The sequence below is a fragment of the Tiliqua scincoides genome, chromosome 10 (assembly GCF_035046505.1).
Source record: "Tiliqua scincoides isolate rTilSci1 chromosome 10, rTilSci1.hap2, whole genome shotgun sequence".
In the NCBI taxonomy this organism is placed as follows: Eukaryota; Metazoa; Chordata; class Lepidosauria; order Squamata; family Scincidae; genus Tiliqua; species Tiliqua scincoides.
Genome location: NC_089830.1, coordinates 26,683,649 through 26,708,387, shown reverse-complemented (window position 1 = coordinate 26,708,387; position 24,739 = coordinate 26,683,649). Strand labels below are relative to the sequence as shown.

Below are 24,739 nucleotides of genomic sequence, written 5' to 3'. Positions count from 1 at the left end.
GTTTAACCACTTCACTGCACTGGCTGTTTCACCTGCAGTACCCTGGCTTAATCCCCCCCCCCCGTCTCCATTTACAGGAATCTCAGAGAGCAGGTAATGGGGAAGGTCTCCCTCTCCCTCTCTCTCTGCCTGAGCTCTTTGAAAATGGAAGCCATTCAGAGCTGAGGCTGTTGAGCTGCATATTCTTGGCAGTGTGATGCTTTTCATGATGTCTGAATGTAGCCACAGGGGTGGGTCTTGAATGAGCCAAGTCTGGAAATAGCCCACTTTCAGAACAGGGCCAAAGTAGTCTCCACTGACACAGGGCCTCCCTCCCCACTTCAACCCACCCTGCTGCATGCCAGTAACCCTCCAATGCCCATCAAAAGTAGGCAAGAGGCTGTACCCCAGCAGGCAGCCTCCATCCATGGGGCTTGGAGGTCCTGCCCTGTCTTGCAGAGGCTTGGGCGGATCCCAGCACCCGCTGGCCCCAGGCAGATTGCAATCAGGTTGTGTGGGCAGCTGATAACTGAGGCTGAGCAAACAGTCATAAAGATCCAGCTGTTAAGGCTAAAGGGCAGTTTTGTTCTGCTTTTGTTGAGCTGGGAGTGGAGAAACTTCAGCGTGCGTGGAGGAGAGCAGCAGTGCAAGAGACCGTTTGTGCTTTCTAGAACAGAATTGAGATGCCTTTTAGATATCCCAACTTCAATTCTCAAGTTTCTAGTCCTCATGATTACAGTGAGAAACTGCCTAACAGGGTTGGCCCACCAGTGATACTGACTGGCAGTTGCCCCAGGTTGGCAGGCAGTGTCCTCTTCTTTCCGTCCATTTGTGTTGGCAACCTTCAGTCTTGAAAGACTCTGGTATCGCGCTCTGAAAAGTTGTTCTGGAATAGCATCTAATGTGGCTGAAAAGGCCAATTCGGGAGTGACAGTCCCTTCCACACCGGGAGCAAGTGCAGTCTGTCCCTGGTCTGTCTTCCTGGCTATGGGCCTTCTTTCTTTGCCTCTTTGCCTCAGTCTGTTGGCCAAGTGTCTCTTCAAACTGGGAGAGGCCATGCTGCACAGCCTGCCTCCAGGCTCAGAGGCCAGGGTTTCCCACCTGTTGAGGTCCACTCCTAAGGCCTTCAGATCTCTCTTGCAGATGTCCTTGTATCGCAGCTGTGGTCTACCTGTAGGGCGCTTTCCTTGCACAAGTTCTCCATAGAGGAGATCCTTTGGGATCCGGCCATCATCCATTCTCACGACATGACCGAGCCAACGCAGGCGTCTCTGTTTCAGCATCCGTCCATTGCTGCGTCATTAAGCAGACAATGAGCAGAAATAAGCACATCGAAACTCATTAGCTGCAAGTGACAGAAGAGAAAATGTGCCGATCATATTTTCAAGACCGGGGAGACCCCAATGATCACTTGGGCCACCCTGTCTGCCGGGATGGCATTTCCCAGATCAGCACCTGAGAGTTGGACTGCAAAGTGAGGCCTCAACAGAAGCGGCGCTGCTGAAAGGCAGCACTAGGAGAGCCCGATTATCTTGGGGGGCAGATAAAGAACTTCCAAGGGCCGCATCCAACCCACAGGCCTTAAGTTTGGCAGCCCTGTGATAAATAGTTGCAAGAATCGTGGGCATGTTAACAGAGACAGCAGGAGAACAGGAGCCCAGCCAAGCACTTGTGGCCACCTAAATATCTCAGGCTCTCATTAAACAATAATTAAGACATCATGTTTAATACATGAGCAAGAGACGGCTATGTGGGCATGTGAACTTCTGTCTGTCTGCCTTCCTCCCTCTGCCCACTCAGAAAGGGCCCTCGGGGCCTGGGCTCTGCCATCCCCCCCTCCCTGCCACCACCTAGGTGCATAGTCCAGAACATAGCCGGCAGGGCGTTGGCTCCATTTATGAGTCTAGGTCGTTCCCTCTGTTGTCCTTTCTGCTTGCACTGCACCTCCATATTGGCTTCTGCCCCAGTTTGTACAGTGCCCCATCCCTCATCATTCTCTCCCCCCCCCCCCAGAATTAACCTCACCCAGCAAGGCACACACTCATTCCCCAACCCAGGGCGGAGAGGCTCCAGGGCTGTTTGCTGACAGTTCCGTTTGCTGGGCTGGGCCGGCCTCTGCAAACAGTACGCCCATCTATTACCCCCCTCTTGATCCCTGGGAGCCAACAGCATTAGGGTTTTATGGTGTCTATTTCCTGCAGGATGTTCTTGCCACCCCCAGATATGGCCCACTTTGCAGGGTTGCTGCCGGTGGGTGTTGAAGCAATTATTAGCCATTAGCAATTAATTATTTTTGAAGAAGACCAGTTCAGAGTTGGAGCCATGCCAACTATTCTGCTTGGTGCTCAAGCCAGGAATGTAACAAGCTTCAGAGTGCATAAGAACAGCCCCACTGGATCAGGCCATAGGCCCATCTAGTCCAGCTTCCTGTATCTCACAGCGGCCCACCAAATGCCCCAGGGAGCACACCAGATAACAAGAGACCTGCAAGGCTTCCTGGGAATTGTAGTTAAGAACATAAGAACCGCCCCACTGGCTCAGGCCATAGGCCCAACTAGTCCAGCTTCCTGTATCTCACAGCGGCCCACCAAATGCCCCAGGGAGCACACCAGATAACAAGAGACCTGCAAGGCTTCCTGGGAATTGTAGTTAAGAACATAAGAACAGCCCTACTGGATCAGGCCATAGGCCCATCTAGTCCAGCTTCCTGTATCTCACAGCACCCCACCAAATGCCCCAGGGAGCACTCCTGATAACAAGAGACCTGCAAGGCATTCTGGGAATTGTAGTTAAGAACATAAGAACAGCCCTACTGGATCAGGCCATAGGCCCATCTAGTCCAGCTTCCTGTATCTCACAGCAGCCCACCAAATGCCCCAGGGAGCACACCAGATAACAAGAGACCTGCAAGGCTTCCTGGGAATTGTAGTTAAGAACATAAGAACAGCCCCACTGGATCAGGCCATAGGCCCATCTAGTCCAGCTTCCTGTATCTCACAGCGGCCCACCAAATGCCCCAGGGAGCACACCAGATAACAAGAGACCTCATCCTGGTGCCCTCCCTTGCATCTGGCATTCTGACATAGCCCATTTCTAAAGTCAGGAGGTTGCACATGCACATCATGGCTTGTAACCCGTAATGGATTTTTCGTGCAGAGTGCCCTCACCTCTTCAGTGGGGGTGGGGTGAAGAAGGTCTAAACCCAGGGGTTAGCTCAGCTGGTATGAAAGAAGAATAATTGGCAGACTGTGGGCAATATGCAAAGTGTGTGTTTGTGTGTGTGTGGTTCCACACCATTGAAGCCTCTGGAGCCAGGCTTCTGTGCTTGTGTTGTCAGGACTGATGCCTCTTTGTCTGAGAAACCCAGTATGGGGAAGTGCTGTGCTCTCTGGTGTTCAACTTGAGCACATCCATGGATCTGTCTGCCCTGCAGCCATCCTGCCCTTTGGCCTTGCCCTTCTATCCTGCCAACATTTTGCATTTTTCCTGTACCTTTAGCAATAGCAACGGTTACCTTGCACATGCCTGATTTTGTCTGATCTTGGAAGCTAAGCAGGATCAAGCCTGGTTAGTAATTAGATGGGAGACAGCCAGATAACAGCAGCTTAGCAGGCAGAAATATCACTTTTTTCTTGCATGGAGATCAGGTAACAGGAGAAGCTTCACAGGTGTAGATCCTGCCTGCTGGGATGTGGTTAAGAGCATGGGAGCAGCACAGAAAAGCCAGCTGCTCACACTGTAGCCTTACAGCTGACCTTTCCAGTTTCTCTGATCTTTGCTCAGACCATCAGAGTGTACAAAATGGGGCCTGAATCCTTGGACTTTTTCCATGGGGACTTTCCACTACTATGCCCATGGGGAGAGGCCGGGATCGGGATGCGGAAGGTAAGCAGGGAGACCTTTCTACCTGCTCAGGTGGGTGGACCCACACACACACACCAGCTGCTCCACCCCTTTGTGATTTACACTATAAAAGTGCCCTGTTGATGCAGCCCGTTTTTCTTCATTAATTTGTGACCCACTGCAGGAGTGAGACCAACACCATGTCATACCTCCCGGCACCCGGTTATATGCCGACATACAACCCGGTAAGTCGCCCTTCACCTTCCCCTTTCCTCCTTTGATTTTCTGCACTCTGGTGTAAGGGAATAAATTCACCTGACTCCTCAAAGAGTCACATTAGCATATTAAAATATTGTAATAGTGACAGCTCGTTAACCTAAGTGTTTTGCATAGAAACCTTCTTGAGATGTAAATACAGCCTCTTGGGGCCCTTAAAGTGTCACTTTAATTAGACTTGTAAAGCCACCTGAACCAGTCACATAGTTGTGTTAGTGAGTAACCTTGTTTGTGCTTTGCACTTTGCAAAGTGCTTGCAACAGGTCAATTCTGCTAGACGAAGAATTCTAAGGCTTGCATTATTGTGCGTGGCCGGAAGTTTAAAGTCAAGACAATCTTTTTGAGGGGACCCTAGTTTCATTTCTAACCTGCCTTGCTCCAGGGAGTCCAGGGTAGTGAAGGTGATCCCCCTCCTCTCCAGTTAGCCTCACAACAGCCCTGTGAGGTAGGTCAGACTGAGAGTGAATGTCTAGTCTCAAAGCGCCCATTGAGCTGGGTCAAGAGTATGGAATCCAATTCAAGTATCCCTGGCCTTAGTCCAGTCCCTGCACCGCACCAGCTTGGCACACTCTGCTCTACTAGAACGAAATGTGTTTCTCTTTCGGCACCAATATCAATAAACGGTGGCCAAGCAACCTTATGCATTCCGATCTGGCCAGCCAGACCCAGTTTTTACTTCCCTTTTACTCTTTTGCATGGAGAGATCTGATAAGGGGAACCAGCCAACCGTTTCCAAAACATTGACCTGCCTCTGTTCCAGTACTGCAGCCAGTGGCATCCGGGTCAGCCAGGTTGGGCACTGACCTTGCTGATGTCCATCAGAGGGCCCACCTGGCCAGGTGGATACCTGAACCCTTGGGTACTGGTGTTGGTGTCCAGGAAGCAGGTGGGACCACCACGGTGTCCAGTTTCGGGCTATGCCCCAAGGCTCCCAGCAACTTGGCACTGATGCTAAAAGGCAGTAAGGATGCCAAATATCTTCCTCTATCAGTTGGCAGCTTGCCCACGTTGGCCCTACCCTGTCCTGAGCTCTGCTTCCTGCTGGGATGGTGTAATCATTAACAAGAAGTTTTCTAGAGATTTCCATTTGACCCAGGGAACTTGGGTGGCAGAGGGTGGGCAAGAATTTCTCCTGAATGGGAGGTATATATATATATATATATATTATTTTATTTTATTTTATTTTATTTTTATTTTATATATATATATATATATATATATATATATATATATATATATATATATATATATATATATATATATATATATTAATCAAAGGACTACTGAATCAAGTCAAAGATGCCCAGTACCCTTGAAGGATACACCTGAACACCTGTATAGGCTGAGCTTGAGTGTACACACAATTCTTGTTCTCTGTGTGTGTGCTGGATGCTGGCTGCTTGTTGCTCAAGCTGGTGCTTGATCTATACTCTGTTCTTGGCGGCACCGATCCTGCACTGATTTTAAGAATGAGGTGTATGCAGGTTTTCAGGCAAAAACACCAGTCAAAGCAACATGTCAATAGGCTTTTGTGGCGCAGGTTGGTTGATCAATTTCAAAGGCAATGGCTCTCCCAACTGTTGTTCCTCCCCAGTGAGAAGCATTCACTGGCAAAACAGGAACCAAACAATTGTTTCTGAAATGCACATGCCCCTGTGCTGGGGATCTGGGGGTGCCAAACCTTTTCCTTCCTGGGTCAGCAGCGTGATGTCCCTTTTGTCCCACACGCTCTCAAACTCAGACCTGTGCAATTCCATTTACCCAAGATGAATATTAGTTCCCTATTTGTGGCAGAGCTGCAGGAGTACCCAAAATAAGGAGCTGTATGAGATGCTGCCCCCCCCCAACTTTGGGGCCACACCATATCCTCCACTTTCATGAAGGCAAAACGGTCCCCTTTGAGATGCTTCAGCATTTGCCCTAAAAATGGAGCTGTGGGTTGGAGAGAAGGGCTGTGCCTTTTGAAGGGACTTCGAAACTGAATGCTGGACTACAGATGGATTTTGCTTGGCCCCCAAGAGGGCTCTGAGCTCATTCCTCTCTGTTCTATAAGGGCTTATTGTAACCTCAAGTATCCAGGGACTGTTAATGATGAGACAAAGCAACTCTGCACATGCTCCAGCATCCTCTTCCACTATGAGGAAGACCCTTTTGGAAGACTTGTGCAGAGGAAGATCTGAAGCTATGAGCCCTCAAGAAAAGAGAACCCTCAGCGTCAGTGATTTTATTTCCCACCCTGGAAAGGGATTTGATTGCTGCCAAGATGCCACTCTCTTTTTTAGGCTACACTCCTGGACACACTTTTCTGAGAGTAAGCCTCATCCTGCAGAATGTGACTTGTGTCTGCATAAATATGCTGAGACCGACAATGTCAGTCACCGTCACCCACAAAAATGTGGCAAACCCCGTAGTTCTGTGAAGGTGGAAAGGTGTTCGCGTTTTCAGAATATAATTGTGCAACGTTTTTGGAACGGATTTTGGAGTTCAGTGTCTCTTATTTTTTCCCCTTTGTCTTTCAGCCCCTCCCTTATTCCCAGCCCATCCCAGGTGGACTTCGCCCTGGGATGTCTATATATGTGCAGGGGACAGTGCCACATCATACCAAGAGGTAAATTATTATTATTATTATTATTATTATTATTATTATTATTATTATTAATTTATACCCTGCCTTTTTGCCCAACGGGCACACAAGGCAGCTTACAAACATTTTAAAAATACAACATTAAAAACAATCATTAAAAACAATTTACAATAATTAAAAAATCGAAAACCAAACAAACCCCGTGGATTTTCATATAAAAAGCAAGAAGCAAGAACGCCAGCCAGCCTGTCAACAATTAAAAGCTTTTTGAAATAAAAAGGTCTTCAGTCCACGCTGAAACGTTAGCAACGAGGGAGCAGTTCTCAGTTCTAAGGGGAGGGTATTCCACAGTTCGGGGGCCACCACTGAGAAGGCCCTCTTCCTGGCTGCCACCCCTCTCACATCTCTTGGTGGCGGCACAGTCAAAAGGGCCCCCCCAGTTGATCTAAGAGCACAGGCAGGATTGTAGGGAAGGAGGCGGTCCCGCAAATACCCCGGACCTGAGCCGTAAAGGGCTCATAAAACACCCTTTTAATTACATTGGGTGATGGGGGAGTAAGCAAGGATTTCACACCACCTCTCTGAATTACACTCATGGAAGCCCACATTTTTGCTCCAAGATCATTTGAAAGCTTTCCTTTGTCCATGTATTTTTATGTCAATTCAGAAAAAAGGAGCATACCTCCTTATTTTGCTTCTCCTACCTATGGGGAGAAGAGCCCAGTACTGTGTTTTGCCTCTTCTGGCAGTCCTCATCAGTCCTCTTCTACCTTCTAAGATCTTCCCTGAGTCACATGCCCTCAGACCAGATCTCTAAAGCAGTGGTTCTCACAATTTTTAGCAAAGGGACCCACTTTTTAAAATGACACCATCAGAACTCACCTAACTTTATGAGATGTTTTTTAAAAAAAGGTTATCTAGAAGAAATCTTTATTTATTTGCACAAAACTTGATCCATTTCTCATAATGAGGCAGCCCTGATGAGGAGCCTAAAGGTTTGAAGGGCTGAGTTATGTGACCCAATCTTCACTTGCCCCCCACTACCTGTCATTGATGGGCTTGGAATAAAACACACCAGAAAAAAGACGCTCAAACATTTATCTCCCTATATTTTACACAGCCTTGCAAACTGCAGGAGCTCTGCTCTTTGCAGGGCAGTTAGCAGCTCTCTGATTTTGGAATCGCCTCCAGGCTTGAGGCAATTAGTGATCTGATCTGTGTTTTCACTGGAGACATCAAGTGGGTCCCAACCCACAGTTTGAAAGCGTCAGCGCTGCAGTCAGCTGATTGCCTTCAGCCTACTTGCCTCTTTCATCTCCATCCCTTTCAGATTTGTGGTGAACTTGGCCTGCGCCTCACACGATGGGTGTGATGTCGCCCTGCACTTCAACCCCCGTTTTGATGGCAAAGACAAAGTGGTCTTAAACACCTTCCAGGGGGGAAGGTGGGGCAAGGAGGAGCACCAGAGCATGCCCCTGAAGAAAGGAGAGCATTTCGAAGTTGTCTTCATCGTGTCTGGGGATCGATACCAGGTTCGTGCGGGGGCTCAAGGGTGTAGGCCCCATGCGCTGTGGGTAGATGAGGGTGACCCAGAATACACTATTGGTTCTGCCTGACCTTGAGAGGGGACTTAATGTCTCTATTTAGAGAGCCAGGGTGGTGTAGTGGTTTGGGAGGTGGACTTAGACCTGGATGATCCAGGTTCAAATCCCCCCTCAACCACAAAGTTTTCTGGGTGACCTTGGGCCAGTCACTTTCTCTCAGCCTCACCTACCTCACAGGGTTGTTGTGAGGACAAAAAAGAGGGGAGGTGCAGCTGTGTAAACTGCCCTGAGCTCTTTGGAGGAAGGGCGGTATAAAAATGTGAAAAATAAAATAAATAAAAAAATATTTAAAGGGCTCAAAACCTGTTTGCCAGCCCCAGTTAGGAGGTTCCAGAGTACTTTCCAACATTCTCTGTGCTGGGGATGGGCAAGGCTCAGTCATAGAATGTTGGCCGAGGGTACTTTGCGCATGCCCAGTAGACAGAGGTGTAGCACAACTGGGAAGGAGGGTTCTTGGAACACAGAGGAGCTATCAGGAATAATTAGGGGAACATAGAATTTTCTCGCGAGCATCTTGCAATGCTGCTGGTTCGACAGCCGAAAGTAATAAAAATCTTAATAGCCAGCCAGCATGCATTTGTGCGTCCAAGTGTGTGCTTGTCACCATGAACAGTGCCTTGCGAAATGCAAGAGGACAGATTGCCGTCCCAAGGGGCTTATAACCGCACATTCGATACCAGAGGATTGGAAAATGGAAGTGGGCTACACAGGGGAAGAGTCTGCGATTGTTTCCTTTATGGGCTCAGCTGCATAGGGGACCGATTAAATTTTAATTCAAATGAATTGAAATCCAATTAAGACGGAGGAAGCCGACAAAGCATTAATTAGCTTCTGTTTGGTGTTTATCATGTGGTGGAAAATTGGGACAAGTAGCTGATAGCAGCACAAATGAACTGGTGTTTGCGTGTGTGGTAGTGATTTGGGCCGGGATTCTCTTAGCCACAAAGCAAGGGGTGGTGTGGGGGTGCTTGTCCTCTGTTGTTCCATCTGTAAAATGGGAATTGTTTCCCATCTGGGGTTGTTACAAAGATGCATGAGGTGAGTAAAGCGATGTTGGATGGGGGGGGGGTGTTGATGTGAATGAAAAAAAACACACACTAATTTCTCATCTGTGCCCTACCAGATCCGGGTGAACGGGAATCATTTCTGTGACTACATGCACAGAATCCCCCCCGAACGTGTGATGGAGGTGAAAGCGGATGGGGACTTGCAGCTGCAGTCTATGACTCTTCTTGGAGGAGGAGGCATGATGGGAGGCGGGGTAAGTAGCTCCCCTGAAACTCTGCCCCTCGGTAGGCATCCTGGCTGCTCCATTGGACCTTTGGAGCATCAAAGTCCTAAGGGTGCCAAGTCCCCATTCCCTGAAGCAACGCAGCTCTTCTGCCCTGGCCTTGATCCTTCCTGTCACTGAAACGGGAATGACACCAGAGGGCAGAGCTTCCCTGCCAATGTAACCCTCTGTTTTTCTGTCTCCCCCCCCCACAGGGTTATCCTCAGATGGGAATGCCAGTGAGTACTGCACAAGGAGGGGACTTATGGGGGTGGGCGCCTACCTCTGGACTAGAAAAAAGAAGAGGACATGGAGTGCAAGAGGAAGTGCGGAGAAGAGGGTGGGCTAGAATGCCCGCGATGGCAGACTGCCCAGTGAGGGCATAAGGGCATCAGTTTGATGTGTTGCCTCTGGTGATGGGAGGCCAAGGGATCACCCTGGGTGGTTGCATTTGGTTCACGGAGAGACCCAGTTTCAAGCCTCCTCGTTCAAAAAGGAGTTATGGGGGAAAGGCTGGGGAGATTTCGTAAGCCTGAAATGGGCCAGGCGCCCAGGCTGTGTCTAGGACCCGGGTTCAATTCCCCCCCCCCCTTCCACCCAATCTCAGCCTGTGTAGCGAGCGTCCCCCTTCACCATCTCTGCCTCTTTTTTTAGGGCATGGGGCCAGCAGCGGGTGGATACCCACCTTCAAATCTTCCTGTAAGTACTCTGGATCTATAGGGCAAGACAGGAAGGGGGTGGGAAAGACTGATTTTACCTGCAAGCCAAACTCTCATCAACATCGTCTTACTGGGAAACGCAGCTGCTTCTGGTGCAGAGCAGCTCTTTTGTAACAAGAGAAGGCCTCAAGCGACGTCTAAACTTTGGTTTCAAGTCTGGCCTTCCTAACTGCTGCCTCTATGGCAGGGGTGATGCCCTTCAGCCCCCACCTTACCATATGTCATTTTTAGGGCTCGATGTTACCAGATTATGGTTATCCTCCTTCCAACCTTCCCGTAAGTATTTGGGCAGGGGAACAGCCAGCCAGCAAAGTACCACTTTCTTTACCCACCTTAATTACCTAGAGACTTGGGGCCTCGAGGGGGAGCGGGAGGTTTACATATCCTCCAAGGGTTGAAATGCAGCTTCTTCTGGGGTTTAACCAGCTGTAGTGTACACAATTAATTTTCTATTGGTTTCATCTTTCATTTGCGTATCATAATTTGTGACATTGCTGTGCTCAAGGTGGTTTATAACCCACAGAAAGGTCCAAAATTGCAACCTATAATCATTTAACCCAATCAAAAGATATAACAAAATTTAACCCAATCAAAAGAAATAACAAAGACAGAGACAATTTGAGTTGATTGATGTATCAGACAAATTCAATAATCTGTTGCCTTTTCCATTTTGTGTAATTTCTTAGCAGATATTAATGATGCCCAGGCTTGGCTCCTCCATAAAGCCTACTGGTGCAACCACCCCTTGGTGGCAGACTGATGGAGCACCCAGTTCTGGCCTCTACTGCTTCTCCTCCTCTTGCTCCCTGGCATCCAGGAAGAAGGGAAAGTGGAAAAGGAAATGTGGAGGAATGGAGGGCTAGAGTGCCTCCACCACTCTAGCCCACTACTCTTCTGCTCCATTACTGTTTTCCTTTTCAAATCCAGGGAATGGGTGTGGGGGGGGGACAGCAGTGACTGGTGAGCCATTGAGTGAGAGTGGATGGCATTTATTGCACTGCTCAGGGCACCAGGAGATTTTGGGCTGGCCCTGCCTGTGAGACCTGGGGGATTCCTTGCCTCATTACAGGGTTCCTGCATGCATCAAGTTCTGCATGTTTTGTGTTCCATAATTATCAGATTGAATCGATTGGTATTATTCTCTTAGGGTGGATCGTAATTGCTTACCTGCAATCTGAAAATTGATGAGCGCTTGAACGAATGAATGAGGGAACTTGACACGTGGACACCAGTTCATAGGAAGTTCCTAACTTGCACAATCCATTACTAACCCAATTGTCCCAATGGCTGCCAGTTCAACAGAGGAGACCTGGGTTCGAGTCAGAGGCCTGGGGGTGGTTTCTCAGCCTAACTGTACCTGCTTCTTTCCTTCACAGATGATGACGGCACCGGCGTCCTACCATCCCGTAAGTGGAAGGAAACTTTGGGGACCCTCTAGGAAATTTTCTGGTTCTCTGCCTACAAAGCCTCAAAAGGGTTTGCTTTTTATTTGCAGTCACATCCCCCCATTTTTAAGTCTCACCCTTCAATGGTTTGAGTCAAGGCAGTCTAGTGAAGAGCATGAGCTGTGAGCCGAGACAATCCCTGGTTGAAATTCCCCCCCCCCCACCGACGTAGAAGGGCCTTAGGAAAAGAGGAGGAAGGGGTGTGTGTGAGAAAGTGGAAGGCTTATGTGAGCGAGAGGTCTGAGAGGGGAAGGAAAACTAGGGAGACAGTGCGCTCTTGGCCATGTGCAGTAGAGCACAGGTGCATCTTCCACATGATCCAGTTGAAATAACCCACCAAGTCTGGGCTGTGACATGACCCAAAAAGAGTCTGCAGGCTGTTAATTTGGAAGGCTGTGGCCAAAATGCACTGACCCACTTAAAAGCCAGTTGCCGGCAGCCGCAAAAGGAAGTGGGTGAGAGCGAGATCCAGCCTCGGTTTGTGATCTTTGAAAATCTCTTCCAGCAAGTGCCGTATTCAGGCAGCTTCCCCGGAGGGCTGGGCTCCAAAAGGACCGTCGTGGTGAGAGGATTCCTCCCGCAACACGCCAAACAGTACAGTTTCCATTTCTGTGTGTTTTGGGAATGTGTGTGGATTGTAGCTGCCGGGCAGGCATGGCTTTGATCTTCTTCAGCACTGGGCCCCACTCTCCTTCTGCAGGCAGAACATATTTTCCTGAAATCCTACCCTTCAAAGTCATCCTTACCATGAAGCCTTCAGTGCTAATTCCTTCATTCCCCTACTCGTAATTAAGCCTGTATGTGAATGACATTCTGAAAGAGTCTTTCCTAGTTAATCCCTGCCTCCCTCCCCTTCCTCTGGCATTTCCCTTCCATCAGATTGTAAGCTGCGTGGGGCAGGGATCCATCCCTCATCCTTTGTAAACAGCAGTGGCTGCAGATGGTGCCAAATGTATGCATAACCATGGTCATACTGCAGCTTGCGGTTCCTCGAAATCCGAGACCCCGGCCATTCCTTCTAGAACAGTCAGTGGCCACGGGCAGGATCTGATGGGCCACCGGCCTGATCCGATGGGGCTCTGCTCATCTTCTCATGTGCCTGCCCTTTCCGTTTCCAGGTTCAGGATCAACTTCAAAGCTGGCCCCAACGAAACCGTGCTGCACATTAACCCCCGTCTGAACGAGCGTGCGGTGGTGCGCAACAGCTACCTGGGTGGGCGCTGGGGCCCCGAGGAGCGAGAGGTGCAATTTAACCCCTTCCAAGCCGGCCAGTACTTTGATGTAAGTGTTCTCCGAGGAGGGGACCCTTGGGGAGTGGGCGGTAAGGGAGAGGCGTCCACTGCCTCGTCTGCTGGCAGTGAGTAGAACTGTGCCCCTTTTTGAACTCTCTGCCACAATGCAGCTTCTGACAACAGAATTTTGCAATATTTTCCTCTGCAATCTTTTGTATCGTCTCTGCACTTATTTGTGTCAACAGACGTGGTCAGGAACGTGCATATTTCATGACTGCCTTGCATCAGGCTGGAAGCTTAACTCAAGTGTTGTGTGGGCAGAGGCCACTGGGGTCCTTGAAAGCAGAGGAGGAAATGGGGCTTGCTTCAAAGGTGTGGGATGCACGAGCGGTGCCTAGGAATAAAAGTGGCACAGGATTTGGGCAGAAGAAGCTTGAATTCAGATCACTGCTCCACCAGGCCGTTTACTGGGCAGTCCTGAGCAAGTCGCTAGTCCTCAGCCTCTTGTGGCGCACAAGGAAGCATCAGAGCTCGTTTCCAGTGGCGTAGCTATGCCACTGGCTGGGTGAGAGGCATCAGAGCAAGTGGGTGACAAGCTTCTGGGGGAGGAGGAGGCAGGTATTCCCCCCGATTTTCACTTTTTAAAAATGCCTTGGGTACGGTGTCACTTCCGATTGTGACATCGCTTCGAGCTTGCACCGGGCTACACGATCATTAGCTATGCGGTTCCACAGAACAGGAAAACTGAAGGTCAGGCAGTGCCTTCTGTGAAACCAGCTTCCTTCTGCTTTACGGTGATTCAGCACTCTCAGAGGTATGTGTGAGAAGCAATTTTGTACTTACAAGCAAATGAAGTTGCATCTCGAGTGTGCCGCTCACTTAAAGAAGCTGCACTGCCCTAGACTGGGGGTGGGAGGACTTAGGTGCATGGAATCTGCTTTGATTTTCTGCTCTGGACCCAGGGTCCACCACCCACAGCTGGAGAGAGATATAGTTGGCAACCTTCAGTCTCAAAAGGCTCTGGTATCGCGCTCTGAATGGTGGTTCCGGCACAGCGTCTAGTGTGGCTGAAAAGGCCAATCCGGGAGTGACAATCCCTTCCACACCGGGAGCAAGTGCAGTCTGTCCCTGGTCTGTCTCCCTGGCTATGGGCCTTCCTTCTTTGCCTCTTAGCCTCAGACTGTTGGCAAAGTGTCTCTTCAAACTGGGAAAGGCCATGCTGCACAGCCTGCCTCCAAGCGGGCCGCTCAGAGGCCAGGGTTTCCCACCTGTTGAGGTCCACTCCTAAGGCCTTCAGATCCCTCTTGCAGATGTCCTTGTATACACATCTCAACAATCCACCCCTGGTTGTCTTCCAAGTGTTTCTCATTTCTGCAGGCAGATGCTGCCCTTTTGTTGTTGCTCATAGTAAATAGTTGAGAAAAAAACAGGTGTCCAGTGACAATCATCAAAAGATATCCTAGGACAGTGATCATCAACCTTTTTCATGTAATACCAGGCCCTGCTCCCCCCCCATAGCCATCAACAAGATTGCATGCAAAGTGTGAGGCATGGCCAAGGCCTCATCCCTTTACCACTGTCATACTCATGGTGAAGCCATAGAAGGCAGCCATTTTTGGTCCTGTAAGTTGCCGCAACCCCACAACGGAGGCTTCGCAACCCACCAGATGAAGAACACTGTCCTGGGAAGTAGGATCGATCTTCTATGCAGCTCAGTGTGGGTTTTAAACAGAGCCAAGAGCTGGACACAGCTATCTGGTCGCCTCGTGGTGAGGGACTTTTGTTCTTGTATAGCCCCTTGGAAATTTGGTGAAGACGAATCTCCGTGCTCTTTTGCACACATTAAGTGGCAAAGTCTCAGTACTGGCTGGCAGACAACAAGCTGGTTTCAGGTTGCCAACTTGCCAGGGCTGGGACAGCATCAATCTCCAAGTGACAGCTGGAAGCAATCTTGGAGTTTTCAGGAATTCCCCACTGTTATATCACATTGGGGAAAAAATGCCTCCAGGGACAGCCTTAGTCAGAGTTGAAAGCTCTAAACAGGTTCCCTTAGCACAGTGTTTCTCAAACTGTGGGTTGGGACCCACTAGGTGAGTCATGAACCAATTTCAGGTGGGTCCCCATTCATTTCAATATTTTATTTTTAATATGTTAGACTAGATGCTGCCATGGGATGTGTGCATTTGAGGAAATGTTACAGACGTGTACTTTGAACAAGCTACTATATATATGCTTTAAACAATGATGGTAAATGGGACTTACTCCTGCATAAGTGCGGGTAGGATTGTAGTCAAGGATTGTTAAAAAATTTTCCTGCTTGATGATGTCACGTCTGGTCATGACATCACTTCTGTGTCTGGATTTCAATACAGACTGGTGAGAAAACTGAGTTTTCTCTACTTGAAACCCAGATTTTGGTTTCCTGGCACTGCAGGCTACCATTTGAACCCTGCCCCAGACTTCCGTTACTTCCTTTCCCCACTGGAAATGATTGTCTGAAAGAAAATCTTGGGATCTAGCCCTTTTTAGGAGGCCTTGAGAGGCAAAAACAAGAGGTTTGTAGTCAGTGGTAAGTTTTGAAGTGCAGGAGCTTATCGCAACCTGGGCCCTCCTCCAACATCACCTTTAGCTGGACTGACTGCTGGCTAAGTTTGCATTGGATTGCAAACAGCACGAGTTCCATGATGGCCAAAACATTAACTTATGCCCCTAGGCAAATTTATCTGTTTGGCTCCTGCTGGTTCCTCTCAGCCTTGATCTTTTGCCCAGAGTGTCAAGAGCAGAACTTGAACATTCCTGCTGGGGGAGATGGCACAGATTCCCACTCCCCTGATCACACTGGCTACTTGTGGTGCAGATTAACACTCACTGTGATTTTCAAGTGGTGGACCATGCCACATTTCGTGTGCCACAAGAAGTTAATAGGTGTGCCGTGGAAGTTTGGAGCACAGCAGTTGAAAATGACTGAAAAACACTTGTGGGTTCTGCAGAACCTCTTCTGGAAGAGGAAGAGAGACAGACAATTCATTACTATAGACAGTTGCCCTAGAAACAGAGTGCAAAAAACCCAGAAGAGTCTCCCAGAGGCAATGTCAGAAGAGCACATGATCTCCTCTGATCTTGGAAACTAAGCAGGGTCAGGCCTGGTTAGTACTTGGATGGGAGACCGCCTGGGAATACCGGGTGCTGTAGGCTTATACCATAGTCTTTCGAGACTGAAGGTTGCCAACCAATTATTAGAGGGCAACATTGAAAGTTGCTGTTCTAGGAAGAGGGCAGATTCCTTGCATCTTCTAATTCTACCTTTTGCCTCCCTCAACACAGCTTTCCATCCGATGCGGGAACCAGCAGTTCAAAGTCTTTGCCAATGGCCAGCCCTTCTTCAACTACAAACACCGTTTCCACAACTTCCAGCAAATCGACAGGCTGGAGATCGACGGGGACGTGGTTCTGTCTTACGTCCAGTTCTGAGCCCTGGCAGCGAGGACGGGGTGCAAGACCACCCACCCAGGCGTCTCTCTCTCTCACCCTCCTGGCCTTGGGCCCTGCCTAAGTTTGTTGGATGATGAGACTTTGATGTCTCAAGTCAACATCAAAAATGGCAGCTTCAATAAAGCATACTGAGAGAGGCTACAGGAGCCTGGCTTCTGTGTACAAGTAGCTGGGAGCTGGGCTCTGTGGGACGGGGTGTTGGATCTTAGGAGTGGAGGGCCCATAACAGAGGGTCAACACTGAGAAGTTTGTCATCACTCTACCCCTAGTAACTATCAAGTACCATGCTGACACAAGTACAGGTGCCACAAGGTTCCTCCGCAGCTGGCAACTCCCCTACTTCAATTTTTTATTTAGAAAAGAAAATTGGGAGGAATGAGGTCACTGGGGTGAGCATCAGTGCCCACTAGGAAATCAACGCTCTGACACTGGTTTCTAGTTCCCAGTTCCTTCCTTGAAGGAACTGAACTGAAATACAGACTGTGAACTGAAATACGTACCCTGTATGATGCACTTCTCGGCCAGGAGAAAGTCCCTTGTTGAGATATACAACTATTGTCTCCAATGCATTATTTTTGCCAACACAATTTAATACATACTATGCTTAAAAAATAAACAGGGCATGTGCAACAAGCTGGTAAAGTAAGCCACTATTCGTAATCCTCAGCTTTGGGGGCTCAAGAGGCAACAGAAAGCTTGATCTAGGCTCACCTGCGCAATTCGTAGTAGTGATGCACATGCCCTGACTTATAGCTCATGCTCCCATTGTCCCACCCTAAATCAATTACCTGAAGCCATACACACACACACACATATACCCCAGTCGAGAAAAGCTCTGTCTTGAAATCCACATACTTTTTCCCCTCCTCTGGATGTGTATACGGGGTTGTCTTTTTCCCAGTTCATTATTGTGTACAAGGGCAATCAATCCACTTTGAATTTGCACTGTGCCTTTTTGGAACATTCAGGGCACTCTTTACAATAGCAACTGTAAGGTAGGCCAGGTGCCTTATCCCCACACTACCAAGGAAGCAAAAGTGGGTGGGGGAGGACTTTGCCTGCCTACCTACCTAGTGTGCACATGGAATTCGTGACATCCAACTGGTTCATGACCCTGTTATGACATCTGCTACCGGGGCATTCCTGGCCAACGTCAACCACTGCAATGTCTTCACCTGAACTGCTTGCTCAGTTTGTGGAACTGGTTGTAGGCTGTCAGATGTGCCTCGGTTTGCCAGGAGAAGCCTAGTTCTTTCTCCAAGCTTGATGCCCAGTTCCTCCCACATCTGGAAACCCTGCTCTGGTTGAAGCTCAGGGGAAAACAAAGTGCGTTCCTCTCTGCTAAGGAGGGTGTGATGACTTGCCCAGGGAATTGGCCTGGGGGTTTGATGCATCCTCCTCTTCCCGCCCTAAGTCACAGATCTGGTTGTGACATCACCCCCGAAAGGGGGGGGGAGCCTGACTAAGTGCAAAATCACTGGGTGCGGGCAGATCTGACACACTCTGTGCGGTGCCACAAAGCCAAAGAGTGCAGCCAGCCTCTCAACACGTCGCCTCTATAAAAAGAACCAACTCCTGGCACCTTGAAAAGGCACTCATTTGGTTGTCGTCTCCAGGCCAGTTGCAGCAGAGATGGCGATAGAAAAGGAAACACTTGTAAGTAAACAATAATTTGTGTGTCCCGTTTTGTTTCGTGCTGGTCCACGAAATTGGGAGATGGGAGAAGACAGAATAAAGGCGGCACAGGAAGCATAGTTGCACCTATGGAGCAGGGGTGTCCAAACTTTTTGGCCAGAGGGCCGCATCAAATGTCTGGCCTGGTGTGGAGGGCCGGAAAAAAGTTAAATATAAATTAGAGATGGAACTGAGATGAGTGAATAAATGGATGAATGGGCTAATTCAGGGGTGCTCAATAGGTGGATCGCGATCTACCAGTAGATCGTGAGGCAAAATGAGTAGATCGCGGAGTGCCGAATCCCCCCTTCAGGTGCCTCTAGGAGGAAACGCCGGGAGTAAGGCCCATTGTACTCAATGGGGCTTACTCCCAGGTAAGTGTGGCTAGGATTGCAGCCTCACAGCCTAATCCTAGGCATGTCTACTCAAGAGTAAGTCCTGTTATACTCAGTGGGGCTCAAGGTACACCAACATACATTGTACACATAAATGTTATATGTTATGATGGCGCGAACATTGTAAAAAAAACTCTGGTAGATCTCCGGGCCTTGCTGGGTTTCAAAGTAGCTCTCGAGCCAAAAAAGTGTGAGCACTCCTGGGCTAATTCATTCAACTTCTCTGGCCCTCAGAGCACCCTCCAGACGCAACCAGAGCACAGTTCTGGTCATGTTCAGCTGAGTGGGCCAGAGGCTTTTAGGAGACAAGAGGTTGGCCTTGGGCTGGAAAAAGGCTGGCTGTGGGCCACATCTGGGGGATCTTAGAGGGAAGAGGCAGGTACTGTAATTTTAAATACGAAGCTCGTAAGAGCTTTAAATATGCTTTAAATATTTAAATATGCTTTAAATATGAAGCTCGTAAGAGCTTCAACAAGTGCAGCTTTTCTCAGTCTTGCAGGAGAAGCAGTACTTGCCAAAACTGTGACTCAGGGCTCCATACATTTTCCTTGTCAGTTATCAGTTTGCCAATTTCACCAAAAATTGGGTCACAACCCACAGTTTGAGAACTGCTGTTCTAAGGTGAATTTCCTAAATGACTGAGGGCCCAGTCCTGTCCAATTTTCCAGTGCCGGTGAAGCCATGCCAATAGGGCATGCACTGCATCCTGTGGTGGGGAGGCACCCTCTGAGTCCTCCTCAAAGTATGGGAACATTTGATCCTTTACCTCTGGGCAGCATTGTGGTTGCACTGGTGTTGGTAAGTTAGATAGGATTGGGCCCTAACTTATTTATGGATACATTTTTGCATTCTTAAGGTTTGGTAACACATATTGTTTTACGAATGAGAATTAGGAAAAACAAATAAGCCAAGGACAGGACGACTTCATTCCTCTCCAGGAACTCGTTTCAGCTCCTGCCATTGGGGCATCACCTCCGTTGTCCTGTTACAGGGACGGGGAACCGAAACTCCCTTGGGGTTTCCCAATAATTCTGCTAGAATCACCAAAAAGCAAGCCCAGCCCACCTTCCGCACTTAGCATGGCGCCAGTCCACTCAAGCAGTGTCATCACAGGTACTCCAAAGAACGCCTCACCTTAAAAACGTCAAGCTGTCAAAGAGCTGAGTGCAATTTAGCAACTAAAAAGCAAAGGAACACGCGATCCATCAGTAATGCAGAGCCTGAAAGGTGTTCCATGCTCCCTGAGTCATCTTTCATCATAAATGAGCCTTTCCCCCACATCATAAATTTCCCCCCCACATATGCACATGATGAAACCAAGGTGCATGTGAGTAAGGACAGCTTTGAGTACATGTCCTGGGAAAAGACAGATACCCCCAAACCAACAAATCAGCTATATTTACTTATACAGGCATTTATATACTGCCTTTCTTTGGTCGTCAGATTTCTCCTCAGACTTTAATCCCATAGGCAGGCTGTTCTAAACCCCCGTAGGGATTTTTACAATTGTCTAGTTCTAGTCTTTCATAGAACTCCTTGTTCCAGCTGGATTCCTTCCTGGTCTGGCCTCTCTCTGGCCCTTTGCCTCCCACGCTCCACTTGATGGCAACTCCTCTCTGCCGCCGAGGGTCAGCTCAGCAGTATATCAGCTTGTCGTCAGTTCTGGGGTACTTCCGGCTGCAACCAAAAAAACAAACAAACAAAAAACGATGCAAGGGAAAGTCAAGATGGAGGCTTCTGAATAATGGCACATTCAGAACATTTGACTCCGAGTATGAGAGCTGGGTTCAAATCCCCACACTGCCATAAAACATGTGGGCTATCTTGGGCCAGTCACTATCTTTCCGTGAAAAACCACCTCGCAGGGCTGTAAAGGCAGACCAGATATGCCAAACTGGAGCTCCTTGGAAGAAAGGCAGGAGTAAAATGTAACAAATACACACCATTAAGAGGGGTATTCGTCAAGTATATTTCTGCAACGGTACCACAGGTGACTAGGAAGTAGACACAGGAACACTCAGTAAGCCCAAAGAAGATATGCTATTTGAATCCAAAATCCCAGCCCAGTTGTCCACGAACTGGACCACAGGGGTCCCTGATCAATTGGGTGTTCTGAGATGAAACTGACTTTCATCCAGTCCTCAAGAGGACTAGAAACATGCAAACAACAGTTGCAAAGCACCTCAATTGTTTTTTCTTTGCAGGAGATGCCATACATTAGACCTATTCCATATGGCCTGAAATACGGGTCAGAGGTGAAGTTGGAAGGTTTCATTCCACAGAACAGTAAAGGGTAAGTTATGCACAAATATGAAGGAAGTGGATGCCATCAGTACGAACTGCAAAAAAGATGAGGCAGTGAAGGGGTGCAAAGCACTAAGTTTTGCAGAGAGCCTCACTGCAGTGTCCAAGCGGTTCCCCCCCCCCAGAGGTGTATGACTCTGAAGGGAAAGGGGAGGGCCGCTTGCACATTGAGGTGGGGCTCCTTGCAAAACTTAGGGCTTTGCACCCCCTCTAGCTACACCACTGAGATGAGGTGAAGGGAAGGTTTTGTGTCTTTTGCCCAAATGCTGGGCAAAATTAATCTAAGATGAGGCAAAGTTCACCCTCACCCTCTCCGTGGAGTACTACTCCAAGATGTTCCTGAACATGTGCAGAGTGACTTCCTTTCTCACAGCCCATCCACAGAACTGATGTGATTTTGAGATAGACCCCAACTACCTTTTTTTCCAACAGCAGCACTGATAAGTGATTTGCTCAAGGTCAAACAATAAACCTCATAAGTAGAGGTGTTTGAATATGGTATTCTTTTACTCAGAAGTAGGCCCATTGTGTTGAGTAAAACTTAGGCTGTAAACCTGTCTTAATCACTGGAAACAAACACCTCTACTGAGAAGCCAAACCTTGAAACAAAGGTTGCCAACCTTTCTCACTGGTCTAGCTCCTGTGCCCTTAAGAATGACTCCTGTCTCCTTCTTCAGGTTCAAAGCCTGCTTTCGTTGTGCACAATTTCGTGGGGCCGACATTCCCTTCGAGTTCAACCTCCAATTTGAAGGACCCCCACATTCCTCTTCTGCTGTTGTGACGCTCAGCAGCCGGGCAAAAAGGGAGCGTCGGAAAGAGCTCAAGATGCCGAGCACCCTACGGCAAGGGAAAAGCTTCGCAATACGATTCATCATCACCAGCTCCGGCTACAAGGTGGTAGGGGGTTCTAGTCCTCAGTGAGGTTGTGGGAAGACGGAGTCAGGATCCCCCATCCCAACACTAGTGGTAGAAGTGGGTGGGAACCAAAAAGACCCCTTTAGGTAAGAATATGTGCAGCCAAAGGCTCAGCTACAACCAGGGTCCTGTGACCAGAGCACAAGAAGCAAGGAAGACTTGAAAGGAAGGAATTCATGGGATTCAAGACCATTAGTTTAGGCTTCAGGTTAACATAAGAACAGTCCCACTGGATCAGGCCATAGGTCCATCTAGTCCAGCTTCCTGTATCTCACAGTGGCCCACCAAATGCCCCAGGGAGCACACCAGACAACAAAAGACCTGCATCCTGGTGCCCTCCCTTGCATCTGGCATTCCGACATAGCCCATTTCTAAAATCAGGAGGTTGCACATATGCATCATGGCTTGTAACCCTTGATGGACTTTTCCTCCAGAAATTTGTCCAATCCTCTTGTAAAGGCATCTAGGCCAGATGTCATCACTATATCCTGTGGCAAGGAGTTCCACAGACTAACTACACACTGAATAAACAAATACAGTGATGCCTCGCAAGGCGAATGCCTCGCGCAACGAAAAACTCACAAGACGAAAGCGTTTTGCGATTTTTTTGGTGACTCGCAAGACGAATTTTTCTATGGCCGTGCTTCGCAAGACGAATTTTTGCATTTTTTTTGTTTGTTTGCAGTGATGCCTCGCAAGACGAAATTTTCGCAATACGAAACGACTCCCGCAACGAATTAATTTCGTCTTGCGAGGCATCACTGTACCTTCTTCTGTTTGTCCCAACACTCAGTTTTAGCAGATGTCCCCCGATTCTGGTGATTCAGCCAAATGCAATCTTCCAAAAGCTGAAAGCCATGATGGAACTTCCATTTATGGAGGCACTCTACATCTGAATATCCTCTGAATGTCTGATAATAGACATTATGTCCCTGCTCTGAGTGGTGGGCCAGACTCTCCTTGCTCTTACCAAGCAAAACTCTTTAAGCATTTAAGTGGGGATATGGGTAGGAAAATGGAATGGCTACCAGCTCTCCAAAATATTTGGTGTTGTTGGTCTGTCATGACTGAGACCCCTCCCAGTTCACCCACCTTGATGATGCCCCCTTTGTTCCCAGATAATAGAGAATGACAGAGTTCTGACGGAGTTTCCCCACCGCCTCGAGCCAGAGAGCATACACTTTTTGGTGATGGATGGACAAATCACACTCAAGATCTTGGCAGGACTCAGCAACTAAAGCAGGATGATGTGTGAACTGCACCCAAAGATCAAGATGGTTTTGTACTCCAATGGAGCACTATGCCAAGTGGAGTCTTCCAATGAAAGCTGTTACTACAATAAATCTATTAAAAGCTTCAATTGTGTGTGCTCTACAGATTCATTCTAGAAAGACAGGCATGTTACAGGTAGGAAATGGACACGGGACTGCCTATTTCAAGAGTACAATTTGGGATTTCTGCCTTGAATGCCACAGAGCCCAGAGGCAGCTGCATCCCATGCTAGAGGCCAAATTGTCACCAGGTCAGCAATTCCCAAAAGCAGAGGAGGGGCTCAGGATACCAGCGGGGGCACTATTTTTTGTGGCAGAGAAACACAGCACTCACATCTGAAAACCAAGTTCATACTCACCTTCCTTGCATCAGGATGACCTTCCAAACCTCAGGATGTAGTCGTCATTCTAGCCCCTTCTTTCCACTGGGGGCCAGAACAGCTCTGGGACAAAGATTATAACCACCACCCAATTCATGAAATGCAAAAGGGTTAAGTTTTTGACTTCACTCATCCTCACTCACTTTTCTGCTTCAATCATTCTGAGCATTTCGGAAGCAATAACTATATCATCGGGAGGAGGGTTAAGAGATGCCAACCTCTGCACTCAGTTGGGAAATGCTGTATTCACACAACATTGTGCTTTTTAAACCAACACCTAACATGAAGGACTGTAGGTATGTAGGTACAAATCAGAGCAGCTCTTCTGCCTGCAGGTTTCAAGGTTCAGTCGCTCAACTCTCCCAATATTTCTCAAGCGGTGGGTCAGTAACTAGGTGGATCATGAGCCAACGTCAGGTGGGTCCGCATTCTTCAATGTGTATTTTATTTTTAATATATTAGACCTGATGCTTCGAAGGTATGTGACTGCATTTGGGGAAATGTTACCGACCTGTACTTTTAACAGGCTGCTATGTATATGCTTTTAACAATGAGAGTCAATAGGGTTTACTCCCAGGTAAGTGTGGATAGGATTGCAGCCTTTGGGATGTTGGGGATTTTTTAAAAAACAGATCAGCAACTGCTTAGAAGGGTAACTCTTCATTTAAAATAATTTTTTAAACTTTTACTTTACTTCATTATTAATTTGCTTTGATTTTATCGTATAGGGGTGTTAAACATTTCCCTGCTTGATGATGTCACTTCTGGCCACGACATCACTTCTGGCGGGTCCCAACAGGTTTGAGAAGCCACCACTCTAGCTGAAAGATTTCAGAGCCGGGGGGGGGGGAAGACCCCAGTGCTAAGAGTGAAGACATGGCAGGGGTCCGACTTTGCAGGAGGCACAATCATCTGCTCAAGGGGAAAAGTGGATTCCTCCCAGTCATTCATGGAGGACTGTGGCCAAGTCACGCGAGTTGCGTGTGATAAACTGGTTTCCGGGAGGCTCAATTAAAAACGTTTCTGGAAAGAGTCTCCAACCCAATATTTAGAGCAGTCTCTTCTGCAGAGTAGCAGCTGCTGCTGTGCACGGAGCAAGGCCCTTTTAACTTAAAAAAATATGGATTCAACAGTTTTATAACTAGCACTATCGCCTAGAACTATGCAAAATTATCAGCCTAATTGCCCTGAACATTATTTCAATGTCAGAGCCGAGGACGCGTGTCCTGCAGGACATGGGGTCTCAGGATTAAACTTCACAAAGTATTATGAATTCTGGTATAACAATGATCAGCAGATTTTGGAAACGAATGAAAACCCAGAACACAGCGGGGTGGTGGCTGTTTGCTATGCCTT

General features: G+C 48.2%; 2 protein-coding genes across 2 annotated transcripts; both read left to right on the top strand.

Annotated features, from left to right (window-relative positions):
- Window positions 1-39: 39 nt before the first annotated feature.
- On the top strand, window positions 40-16,564 carry LGALS4 (galectin 4). Its single transcript, XM_066638640.1, has 11 exons — window positions 40-93; window positions 4,007-4,067; window positions 6,618-6,706; window positions 8,013-8,214; window positions 9,410-9,547; window positions 9,772-9,795; window positions 10,211-10,255; window positions 11,652-11,681; window positions 12,226-12,314; window positions 12,839-13,001; window positions 16,277-16,564. The coding sequence occupies exons 2-11, from the start codon at window positions 4,023-4,025 to the stop codon at window positions 16,421-16,423; spliced, it is 972 nt and encodes a 323-aa protein (XP_066494737.1). The 5' UTR covers window positions 40-93; window positions 4,007-4,022; the 3' UTR covers window positions 16,424-16,564.
- Window positions 16,565-17,960: 1,396 nt separating this feature from the next.
- LOC136661700 (galectin-4-like) lies at window positions 17,961-23,058 on the top strand. Its single transcript, XM_066639073.1, has 4 exons — window positions 17,961-18,100; window positions 20,718-20,806; window positions 21,495-21,711; window positions 22,851-23,058. The coding sequence occupies exons 1-4, from the start codon at window positions 18,077-18,079 to the stop codon at window positions 22,968-22,970; spliced, it is 450 nt and encodes a 149-aa protein (XP_066495170.1). The 5' UTR covers window positions 17,961-18,076; the 3' UTR covers window positions 22,971-23,058.
- The last annotated feature ends 1,681 nt before the right edge of the window (window positions 23,059-24,739 follow it).

Excerpts from the sequence above, each read along its gene's own strand:
- LGALS4 (XM_066638640.1), top strand. The coding sequence starts at position 4,023 with ATGTCATACCTCCCGGCACCCGGTTATATGCCGACATACAACCCG. Across the intron at positions 6,707-8,012 it reads GTGCCACATCATACCAAGAG|ATTTGTGGTGAACTTGGCCT; the intron begins GTAAATTATTAT and ends CATCCCTTTCAG. Across the intron at positions 12,315-12,838 it reads CTCCCGCAACACGCCAAACA|GTTCAGGATCAACTTCAAAG; the intron begins GTACAGTTTCCA and ends TTCCGTTTCCAG.
- LOC136661700 (XM_066639073.1), top strand. The coding sequence starts at position 18,077 with ATGGCGATAGAAAAGGAAACACTT. Across the intron at positions 20,807-21,494 it reads ATTCCACAGAACAGTAAAGG|GTTCAAAGCCTGCTTTCGTT; the intron begins GTAAGTTATGCA and ends CTCCTTCTTCAG. Across the intron at positions 21,712-22,850 it reads TCACCAGCTCCGGCTACAAG|ATAATAGAGAATGACAGAGT; the intron begins GTGGTAGGGGGT and ends CTTTGTTCCCAG.